At 33.8% G+C, this 12309-nt stretch overlaps 1 protein-coding gene across 1 annotated transcript in view; it reads left to right on the forward strand.

The window, feature by feature from the left end:
• Nucleotides 1-9685, forward strand: part of LOC139693436 (transcriptional adapter 2-beta-like) — a 39410-nt gene extending 29725 nt beyond the window's left edge. Inside the window, exons 11-13 of the mRNA XM_071591575.1 lie at nucleotides 2631-2841; nucleotides 4808-4870; nucleotides 6800-9685. Of these exons, the coding sequence (XP_071447676.1) occupies nucleotides 2631-2841; nucleotides 4808-4870; nucleotides 6800-6946 (421 nt within the window). The 3' untranslated portion in view covers nucleotides 6947-9685. The remainder of the gene's footprint in view (nucleotides 1-2630; nucleotides 2842-4807; nucleotides 4871-6799) is intronic.
• The last annotated feature ends 2624 nt before the right edge of the window (nucleotides 9686-12309 follow it).

Here is a 12309-nt window from a genome sequence, read left to right on the forward strand (position 1 = left end):
CTGTTGTAATGATGATAGTTAAAAGGCAGTAACTCTAGGTTTATCTCATATAATGCCATATGTTAAAGGTTAGGGAATTATTATTCTGGCTGCATTACAAGTGTGTTTATGTTTTGCATATGATTTGTGTTTCCCTATTTTTTTCATCCATCATAACTCAATCATTTATTTGAGTAAATATGAGTTGCCCATAAATATCCTTGGAACTGACCAGCATTTGAGATTTACAGAACTTGATTCCTCTAAAATGTTTTTTTTAGGGTGAACTTTTGCACATCCATTGGGTATTTCGAAAAGTATGCATCATTTCTTGCAAAATTTATCTGAGTTAAATAACTGAAAAATGTATACTGGAGCTAAGATATCATGTAAAATTATTAGCTGTCTGCATGAAGAAGGCTTACATCTTTCTGTGACACCATTTCCCTCTGTAAAAGAAACTGTCAGACCAAAAATTGCTGACCTCGAAATACTTGCGTATATACTCTTGCAATAGTACGCTATGTTTTAAACTTTCAATTTTGGTTTTTCCGGCATGACTTGGTGGGGGTTTGGTGCCAGATTTTTTTTCTGTTAATTTATAATTTATCCAAATTTTCCCTAAGGTTTGCAATACTGTTGTGATTTCAAATTTCTTACATATGACAATAATATCATCTGGGAATATTAATTCAAAGGATATAAATTCATTCAAAGGTGACATGAAAAGTTCAAATGATTCCAGTTTTCCTTGCTACACCTTCCCTAGCATCCTTACCTGGTGTGAATTCATTGATGCTTTTTAGGTAGAGCTGGGAAATCAATATTTTTATTGAATCATTATTCTTATGCAATGTGTTAGCTTTTATAATAGCTTATTATCATCTCTATGATTACCTGCTGCTTTAATGCTAAACATCTCTATGATGTTTAGAATTAAAGTGAATATCTTGTGTCTAATACCCTGATGTCAGTGATACTATGATCACTGGATAAATAAACTTAGTATTTTTCAAACAAAAAACTTTTTTCCACTACAACTGATATTTACGCATAGGCGACATCATCAGTAAGCAAGTTGTGAAGTGTGGTTGAAATGTAAAACTTTTCTGCTTTCCAAAGGCTTTCAGAGCAATTGCAGCATATTAGGTCCATTACCTGCTGCTATCAACCCTACACTTTAAAGAAGGTTTTATTCATTAATACTGAATTCAATGTTATCTTAAGACGTGGCAAGCGGAGTTAGGCCCTATAATTAAAGGTACCAGAGGAGTTTCCTCAATACTGGCATATAAAGTCCACAAATAAATTTATCTCAATTCACCAACTATTTTTGGAGGAGATTTATAAAATAATGCATGCCCTCTGTCTTTAAATATTCTTCCTTAGTTTTTTATAATTTTTGAACTCCTTATATAAGACAGATGTTCCTTAAGGCAGTCCCTAGTGAACTGGTTGAACCAGTTGTGATTGGAAATTCCCCGTGGCTACTGTTAGCTATGGCTTTGTCCATGTGTTTCTGCTGAAATTCTCATATTGGATCTCTTAATTTTCTTAGTCTCCAGTTCATTGCCATTCTATGCTAAAACTGGTGTACATATTAAGACTTTAATAATTAAATGTAATTTCTGTAAAGAAATATTTTTCTTATTTTGCTTACTATGCTTCAGGTGTATCTACTAAGAATATGATGCTCTAGCAATATTATATTGGCCTCCTCATAGTTGGCAGCATTTTATGACTAAGAAAGTGTAATCCTGTATTTGACCATTTTGAATCTTTGCTTGGAGGTATTGCAGTTTTCCTCTTGATATGTCACAATTACTAATGGTGGCAATGGCTCCCATATTACTTTCATTCGTGTTCAATTTTTTACTGTGAAAATGGAAAACCTGTGGTAGTGAGTTGAACAAAAAATATAAAGGAAAGAAGTAATTGCTTACTACATAAATTTCAATTCTACTTAAAGTTTTGCAAGTCATCATTTGATTTGACTTTTTTGTTGATTAAATATGCATATTCTCGTACCTTTACAAGTGTGCAGTAGAATCAATAATCTCTAGTGGGAGAGTCACATGTTTATTCTATAAGTATACTATTTTTTTAAACAATCTTAATGAGGGTCTTAACTATGGAAAGTAATCATTTGTAAAATGATTTCTGATCAAGTCACAGAAGAATTATCATGTTGTCCTCGGCTATGTGCCTCTCTGACTTTTTTTATTTCACTTTGTTTAGCTACAGTTAGCACACCCTGAAATAGAATTGAAGGTTGATATTGTATTCTTTGTGATATGACTTATCACATCGGAAACATAATTTTGTATCCATTATGCCTATCTGTCTTTGTTCTGGTACTTTGTTTAACGGCAATTAACACAACTTTAATTTAATTTGAACAAAACAAAATTAACAACAAAATTTAATTTGATATCGTAGTGTAACCAATGGTGCCTGTGCAGGACCTAAGCAATAATTTGTGGTGATATTTTGAACAGTTTAAGCTTAGTGTTTGCCATTGCTCTTTTTGGAATTGCATCCGTATTAGTTGGCTATGAAACCAAAGCTAGAAATCCTGGTTTTTAATTTAATGATTATAATAATAATTATAGTATATACTCAATCTTAATATTAGTTATGTTTATATGCAGAGAAAGCACAGAGGAAGGAGACCTCTCTTCTGTCGAAGAAAAATGCATACCACCACAAAACATCAGTTGCAGCCCACCGTTGCTGCTCGATAGTATAGGGGACGCGGCGGCAGAAAGTTCGGAAGCTGCCGAGGTACCCCAATCCCCTAAATCCCCTGTACTACCTGGTCTTATAGATCCAACTTGCAACTTATCTGCTGGCGAAAAACGAGTAAGTTTCTAACATGTCTCACTATCAATGTGAGGGAATCATGTAGAAAATATTTAATTTTTCCATATTCTGTGACCTCCTTAATTAAGTGTTGTATAATGCCAATTCAAAATCATATGAAACATGGTGAGTAGTCAACCATAAAGCCACGATCTTAGGAATAATTGGAAATAACATGGACATCAATCAATTACTCTGTTTTGTAATGGTTATCAGGGTTTGTTGGTAGTGATTATTTGATGTAAGGAAGGAGTTCGCAAAAAATTGTGGTTTTCAACCCTGTTAAGTATTAAACAAATTCCAATCCAAGGTAAAAAAAATATTTAATTTTTCAAATGCGTTAGTTTTGCTTTTATCAAGCTTTCATTCCACTATTACATTATGCTGATCCTGGATATTAGCTACAGCAGTTTATTTATTATTATTATTGAGCTGCCTTGGGGGATATGCACTTCTGAGGATGCATCCACTCATGTATAAGTATTTAAACAAATGGGGCCTGAATTCTGGAAGTATTCCCCTATGAACTACCAATAAGGACCACAGATAATATTCTTTTAATGTGATACCATAGATCTTCCACTGAGTTTTTCCCGATGGAAAAGTTCCTCCTTAAAATCTGGGTTCAGATGAGAAATGCATTTAAAATTTCCTCATTCAGATCAAAGTGCATGTACAATTAACATAAGGCATTCATAAGATCCTGGACTGTAGCAATAAACTTTTTACATTTATAGGATCAAAATTTTACATTGTTGAATACACCACTGATGTCTCTACCTCTCTAGCTAGTTGTATTAACTCATTGATCTATTGAAATATTCTATCCTGTGACGTTACTATTTCTTTGTCTACTAGCTTAAAACTTTCTAGCATACTTTCTTTTCATAGAACAAACTTCTTTAGGGGTAAGTTTGTGATTGTAACATGCTAAATTAATTTTAATATTTCCTTTAATTTATTGTATTTGAAGTAGCGTATGCATTTAACCGTTTCAATTTTTACGGAAGGTGAATAGTGTTTTAAGTCAATTTGGTGGGACTTCAAAAAATATATGTTCCAATGATTAGACATTTTCATGTTTGTATGGTATTTTAATGAAAGATTACTTAATAATGTTTTTTTATAATTTTATAGAGTCAAAAAGAATTGACTTACCGATAAGTTTAAATGTGCCTATTATCTAAAACTGTAAATGTGTACAAGACCACTAAAATTCAGTTTTAAAGTGGTAGAAGTGAGTCCAATTGTCTTCTGTGAAGTTCAGAAAAGAACCCAAAATCAGTTTAAACCAGAGAAACTGGCTAATTTTGCAAGTTGACTAAAGTAGGGGCCAAATTTTAAGTGAGTTCAAATTTCCTTCTGTATTTACCTTACACTTGACTCTTAACACGTTATTCTTTCTCTGTGCCTTTTTCAATGAAATCCAATTCACACCATCAATTGGTTTTGATAAATTACACTTTTTGCAAGGGAAGTTAATGTGAAGCAGGAATTTGGAGTTTCTTTATCCAAATTCTGAAGGATTAAGGAAAATTAAAGAAGAGGCATATTCTAAAAGAGTAATTGAGCCCATGAAAGTTTCCTCAGGAAAGTTCAAATAAACTTCATAACGTGACTTAAGCCTACTAAATGCAGATTTTGTCCTCTGATATGGATATCCTCTGGCCTGTGTTTATTTCATATTCATAACTATTGGCACAGCTATGTTTGATTTGATGGTTAAAATTGTGTGCCATCTGTTGTAAGGTGAATAAAGTGGAAAACATGCTTTGATATGCATTCACATCAATAACTTTGGAATTGAGTTTTTCTGAGGTTGTAAAAGTTAAAAAGTTGCTTTCTTTGATTATGTACTCACATAAAAGGTATTGAACTCTAATTCTATTGATGCAGCTATTGTGCTTTTTCTCATGATTGAATTTTGATTTGACTTAATTTTCACTAAATGTCCTTTTCATTTCAGTTATGCTCTTCTTTGAAACTTAACCCATTGCAGTACATATCTCTCAAAACTATACTACTTACGGTGAGTAAATTCATTACTTTATCAGTCTTGATAAGATGATTGGTGTTATTGGAAACAGTAGCTTATCGAATAAAAAGTGGATTGGTGAAATAAAAGATAATTTTGATTTAATCATTTATTTTTTGGGGAAATAATGCAATGCAATGTCAAGGTGTTGCTGTAGTAATTCATATTCTCGAGCTTAGTACAGTTTAACTCATATATTTTGGATTTAGGAAGGGAATGTTTATTGTGAGAAAAGGTAAAGATTAAGTAACCTGAAATCTCACTTTCTTGAGTAAGGATGCAAATAAGAACCAGAAAACAGTGAATACTTTAAAGGAGCATAATTTATTATTCATTTTCTGACCCATTTCTGTGGTGAAAAATACCTCTTCCATTGTATTGTGGTGTGAATTTTCTAGAGGGTCTGTTCTGTGGACTCTGGGGTGATGTTGTGAAAGTTAAATGTGATTGATCTGTAGAAAATAATAATATTTTATCATCAGTGGAATGGTCCACTATTATATACTGTGAATTGATTTGTATAGAGTAGTTGACGAAATGTTTAAAATTACTGGCACTACGTTTATCTATGCTTTCAAATGTGTTTTTTTAAATCATTCTAAATGTATAAAATCAAAACTGTCAACATGGCTTGTATATTTTGGAGGTACCTTATAAATTGATTTAGAAAAGTCAATTTTTTTGGAAGGCATTAATAGGGGACAAATTTAAAATGAATAAGGTACATAAGGTGTTTTTATTTGCCTATGAACGATTGGAAAGTTGATGGAACTCGGGAAAAAATTCTGAAAAGAGGGATAATGTCAATTCTGGTGATGGAAGTGACAGCTGCAATGCCGAAGTGTAAAATATGTTACTCAAATTATTTAAAAATGTTATGAAGAAATATTTAAAGCATCTGATTGAAATCAGTTCATAGTCAAAGAAGCTTCCCTTCAGAAAATATTAGTATACCGCTAAATGTATTAATTTATAACTTTCTCATAGCATTTTTAACAATAAGATACCTGCAGGTTCATTGTACCTGTAGGTATTTTATTTTCTAAGATGGTTTCAGTCTTGCATTCATTTTTGAATACTTTGCATCTATACACAATTCCACATCAAATTGGACCAGAATTGATTTTACCTTGTTTGATTTTAAAAATTTTCTGTTCACCTAGGAACCTTGCAGAGATAATATCCTGAGAAATATCTGTGTTTAGCCTACTATCTTTAGAGAAAAAATGAGTTGCATAGTACAGCATGCATGTCGAGGAATTCCCTCAAGATGTTCAGCCGTTAAAATTTAAAATTAAATTGCTACCCGACTCCATTAATGTGCAGGAATAAGCAAAAAATTTAATTAATAGGACATTTTTTCAAGCAAAGTTTTCAAGCTTAAGTATCAATATGGTCTGTATAAAGGAAGTATTTGCACAACATCTATTTATCTGTGTAATTTCATAATATTGGCAAAATTCTAAATTTTTCCCAACTGTTACTACTATTAAACTAAGGAATAAACAGTGACAAATTAACTTGTCATAAGCTACATACTTCTCAACTTATGCTAACCACATCACTAGTTAAAACTTGCAGTATAAGTTTTGCATGTTTAACTGGTTAGTAAGTTCAGAATTCAGGGTCCTCACAAATATGCTAACAATAGTCCACTGTATTTTCGTTACTTAATGTAGGTAATAATTCTAAGTAAAGCAAATAATGTTTATTCAATGATTAATTTTCATGCGAAATTTGTGTCGGTGCTTAGAGGGAGGCTATTGTTTGTCTGGTTTTTTCAAATATTGTCCTATTGATTCTAACCGTTTCTTGTGGATTCGCCGCTGTATGTGCATGCTTTAAATTTTTTTATAAATGTCAGAATGATTTATTCAATTTGTAATTTTTAAGAATTATAATGTTTTTGATTTACTTTTTCAGGAATATTTGAAGAGGACTGAAGAAAACGGTGATGAGTCAGCCGATATGCTTCTTCCTCAGCTTTCATCAAATCCTAGCCCTGGAAAAACTGTAGAAAAATGTGTTCTGAATTATCTGGTTAACAGTGGATGGATTACAGCCAGCTAACGCAAAAAGCTCGATTTATAGACATCGTTAATTTTACTATGCAGCTTACAGGTACTATTATATTTACCTAGGAAACCTCAAAAGTTCATTTATACCTGTGCATTTATTCTTGATGCACTAGGACATTAACAGTGGCGAAACAAATGTAAGTATAATATTTATCTATGTACATATGGCTAGTGCAAAGGTATGTGGAGCATCAGAAATGTAAAGATGCAGTATTTATGTGCAGCATGTATGGTTTATTTTAGACAATCAGGAATGAAATTTGATCATTTTCATAATTTATGTGAGGGCTGTTTTCTAGTGGAGTAACTGTTATCTGTTGGTGCATATTGTAAGATCGAGAAATTGCCCATGACTTTGTTATTGTTTCTATTGGTAAAGAGTGAAACTCCTTTGTTTGAAACTTGAATTGGTGAAAAGTTTCCTGTTTATTTGAAAGTGACAGTGTTCACAAATATGTTAGCGTTGTATATAAATACATGTACTTGTGAATCCTTTTCTATTGCAGCACATTTCCGCGGTTCATTAATGTCTAGTGGGCACCGATGCTGTTGCATATTAGGGAATCGATTGAATTTTTCGTGTCCACCTTCAATAATAATTTCGGTAACTTTCAGTCAAAGTGTTGTCAAATGATGTAATTTAAGATGTTAATATTTTCATATATTTTGTCTATATTTGAGATTAACCAGTGGGAAATGGTTCTTATCACAAGAGGTTCTACTTAGCAGTTGTGATAGTGGTTGGGTGGAGTTCATGGCACAAATAGAGGTGCAAGAGCAGTGAATAAATATGAGTACCTAATCCATCTTTGAAAAATATATTAATAACATATTTTTGCTGTAATTCTCAGGTAAATAAGATATCCCTTAACTGATGTGAACTTGAGTCCTTGTTGCCTTATCATGAAAAAGTCAACTTGATAGGTGTTGTGTATAAACTTTCTGTCAAATGAAATTATCTTTATTTGAAGGTAGTTCAGTTGGGATCTCCCATATAGGACTTAACATTAGTTCATGTTGCACTATATTAGAGGTAACTGAGCGGTGGTCACATCTTGCATTTTGTTAGGCTTTCAAATTATCATTCTTTTCTAGTTTCTCATTGTATTGGTTCCTTGAATTCATGTGGTAATCTGTCCAGCTATTAGAATTCACCGTGTATTTCATTATTGTCATTTATTTGAAGTTCCTGCGAGATTTGGTGGAAAATATAGGTGTAGGAAGTGAATTCTTTAGGTAAACCCACCACATTTGTTCAAATTTGATTCATACTTTCATGGTTGTTATGGCATGTTAAATATAATCGCACAATTTTTCATGAGAAAACCCTAAGTACAGCAAATTTCCTGCCATTCTGCTTTCATTTGATTGTGTTATTACTCTTCGGCATTGTTAGTTGTGGATAATATTCTACTTATTTAACCTTGTGCATTGAAATTATTGTGCTTAATTTTCTGGAAGTGCATATGTAGTTAATTGCAGTGTTGTGTATGTATGGACCATTTTTTTAAGCTAGAACACTGCTTTATTTTATGTAGTTACATTTAGTGATGACAAGATTCATTTAGTTTTAATTTGGCATTTTACAGAACCAAAGACCTTCAGGACCAGTGTGTACACTTATTTATTCATGTTGAATTTTGAATGGTGTTAGAAGCCAAAGAAGGAATTTGAGAATTATTTGGAAATAAGAGTTATATCCAAAAATTATTTGCCTAATGGTAGAATGCACAATTTTTTTGACGATTGGGTGTTTTAGAATGGAATTATGAAATTGGTTTTTCTTATTTTAGCCATTGCCATGTATCTTATCATCTACATATTTTCCATTTTTGATGGACCAAGTTTGTTAAAGTGAAAGCAATTATTATAAATTTTTCTAAAATTTTCTCACCTGTTGAGAACTATATGTGAAGTGGCTTTCACAGAAATGTTTTTACAAAAGTTAAAACTTTAATGAACACTTCATTATGCTTAAAAAGTCTTATATATTTCCCTAAAATATTATCCAATAATTTGGTGTTGTAGGGTTATTTATTTAATTTTGCCCCTATTATTGTTTTTCTAAAAGAACTTGTGCACCTTTAATTAAAATTCTTTTCAGTGGCCATCATAAAGAATTTATGTGGTTTCTGTTTTATGAATTCAGGTTGGTCCCACTATTGAGCTTTTTGAAAACACTAGTCATGTAATGTTATTGTAGTTAAGTTTTGGTATTTGACAAACACTGGGGCAGTGATGATGTGAGATTTATTTTTATAATTCTTCCAGCAAAGGAATGATGTTCAAAAGATGTTTGGTTTAATTATATTGTCTTTCTGATTCAGAAAATCATTGCAGTCTGCTCTACAGCCAAGTATACCAATATTGCCACAATTACAGTTATTATTATCAAAACTGTGAGGACACCAATTTTAACTATTCACTGTGTGAATGAATAGGGAGCATTTAATGTCTTGATTGTACATAGCTTGAATTGTGATAGAAATTATATTTTAAGAGAGCATAAGATATTACTTATGCCTTATAAATTCTCAAATGTCTGCATTGTTCGCTTTGGACGTAATGGCAGTTCAGTACAAGGTAACCTATGGTCTTTTTATGTCACCAGAGTCCTTTATTGTTAAAGTTATCCCATATGGTTGGAGTGCTCTTAACCAGTGGTTACTTATTGGTGACTCATGTTTATATAATGTTTTGTACCTGATGAATAAATTGCTCCAAATTATAAGTTTTGGTACAATTTTTATGGTAGTTACTGATTATTTTTGCTTAAATATTTATGCTTCGATGGTTAACTTGTAATATTTGAAAAAAAATGCTCCAGTGTCTTTTAGCATCCTGTCAGTTTTGTTGAACTAAGATTATGCAGAATGATTAATACCTATCTTCCAAGGGGGCCTGTAGCCTCTGGCAAAGACAAGTGAGGATATTCCACGCATCTCACATAAAGAGATTTTGATTTTCAGATGGTCGGTTCTTGCAAGACTTTCAAGAGGACCAGTGATCCATTTTCCAGGGAGTGGTTTCAACATCCTGGCTTCTCCTTCTTCCGTTTTAGGTACTTGTTCTTCCAAAATGGGCCTGTTCCATTAGCTTTGACTAGTGTGCATGTGTGAAGCATAAATATCAATGCCTTTCTCGTGTAGTATTTTATGGTTCAAGTATTTGTAATGAATAGTGAAAGTGGGAAGCGTGCTTACAAGATAGTGAAAAAATATACATGCAATGCATATAGTTTCTTTTTGACACTAGTTTTTTGGCCAATATACTTTGTTCATCCCATACTGTGACAGGAAGTATAACATCTGGTGCTTAGGAAGATTGCTGCATAGTCAGAAATTATAGCTGAAGCTCTTGTCATTGGGTTCCGGTTTCTTCGTTGAATGTTTTCTAGATTTTATTATTTTATGACAGCCTATAGATAGGAGGGGGAAATAATATTGTATTTTCCATGGTTTCCATCAGAGTGACTAAAGGGTGAGGAAAAAGCCTTTGGAATGTATTCCTAGTTCAGCTAAGGTATGCTGTATGTGGCCATACTATCTGGCCCAAGATTCAGCCATATGGCGATTAAAATTGAAGAAACATAACTTGTAGTTGGAACCAGGTAAAATTGTACTCCAAAACTTAGGGAAAGTTGTTTTCACCAGGGAAGAATATTCATGAGAGAAAATCAGGGCTATTGTGGTTCCCTGATGCTATTGCTGCTGCCATGTCCTTGTCCTGAGTTTCGACAAGGTGAGATCGACCTTGAGGGCATGTGTTTCTAGATTTTAATTTTTTTTAAACCCATTCAGATTTGTAATGGAATGCCCTAGCAGTATCCTTGCTTGTCGAAAGAGATGGCTAAAAGAGAGGTGAAAGCAAAACCATGTTCCTTTTGGTCAAATTCTGTCTCTAGCATAGGTATGGATTTCTCTCATAATTTCGTCTTCCTTAATCATAATCGCTACCTTCTCTACCCCTGTCCCCTTTTCATTCATCACCACATTCCAATTCCCAATGGTCATATTCCTTCCAGGAGTAATTGTTTCCTCTAATTGATCCTGTTGATTTTCCCTTCCTGTTTTCTTGTTGGTATATAGGCCTGAACAGTAACAAAGCTTTTGTTGCTGCTAATGATATTCTGTCACTTGCTGGTTCTCTGTTTACTGCACTTCTTACCTTTTTGTTCAATACTACTACCACTCCTTGCTCTTCGTATCCTCTATATTATCCTAATTATCATTCCAGCAATCTTCATTCTTTCTGTTTCGTCTTGCTCATCCCTAACATATATATCTATTGGCTTTCGCCATCCCAATATCTATTGGCTTTCTCCGTCTCCAACACTATATTTCCTGATTTTCCTGTCTTCAACATGGCCTAAGTCCCTATTGTAACTGGTTTGGTCCTCAGTCTTCTGCTGTTGTTGTCAGTTTTACTTTGCAAGGATTGCATGGGATAATGGCCATGGTATTGCAATGTTCATGAAAGTTCACTGTATCAAGAACAATATGCTTCTACTCTAGGCATCCCTTCCAAGGCCTCTCCAGAAAGGTGGGTATGAAGAACTGGATTCTGCAAAATGAGATCCATCTCTCTTAGGCTAAGTGTTACCCCTGCGGGTAGGGGGTGAAGAAAACTCCCGCAGTAACCCTGCTTGTCGTAAGAGGCGACTAAAAGGGCAGGGATAAAACCTGAAAACAAACAAGTTTAGCTTGGGTGGTGTGCAAACTGTATCTATTGAGGTAGGAAGTGGCATTGTGCACATGGGACTGAAACCACTTTTCATTTCCGCACCTCATTGTGTTGTCACCTTGCTGCCTCATTTAGTCCATGTGGGTCATGATGATATGGGGGCTAGCCCTCTGTGTGTGTGATTAAGGACTGATAACAATCCAGGGTACTGGTATAATTGTCAGTAATAGTAAACATGAGGTTAGCTTGAATATCATTAAATAAGTCATGGAATTCTGATGAATAGTTACTGTTGAGGAGGATTAATCTATTACGCTCCTCTTTTACACTTGACCAGGCTGCATAGGTCATCCGTGAGAGCATCAATGGCTGTTGAATTCAGAAGTGCATCCATGATCTTGGAAAAAGTATACATATGTGAGATCAAGGGATGCCAGGCTCAGTGCAGTAGTCCAGGGATTTCACCTGATTAACTTAATCCTCATTAAAATAGTTGGTGGCAGTCAGTGAGATGTAGGAACTATGGAAAGAAGTTGCTGAAGGTGTTCAGGGAAGTAGGAGGTGGGGGGGGGGCATAGCACATGGGAGGCAATTCTATGACCACTCCTTTCCATTCTGCAGTACATTGTGTTGTCACATAGTTAATATTGGTCATGATGATATGGGAGGTTG

The sequence above is a fragment of the Hetaerina americana genome, unplaced genomic scaffold (genome assembly GCF_022747635.1).
Source record: "Hetaerina americana unplaced genomic scaffold, ioHetAmer1.1.p SCAF_499, whole genome shotgun sequence".
NCBI lineage: Eukaryota > Metazoa > Arthropoda > Insecta > Odonata > Calopterygidae > Hetaerina > Hetaerina americana.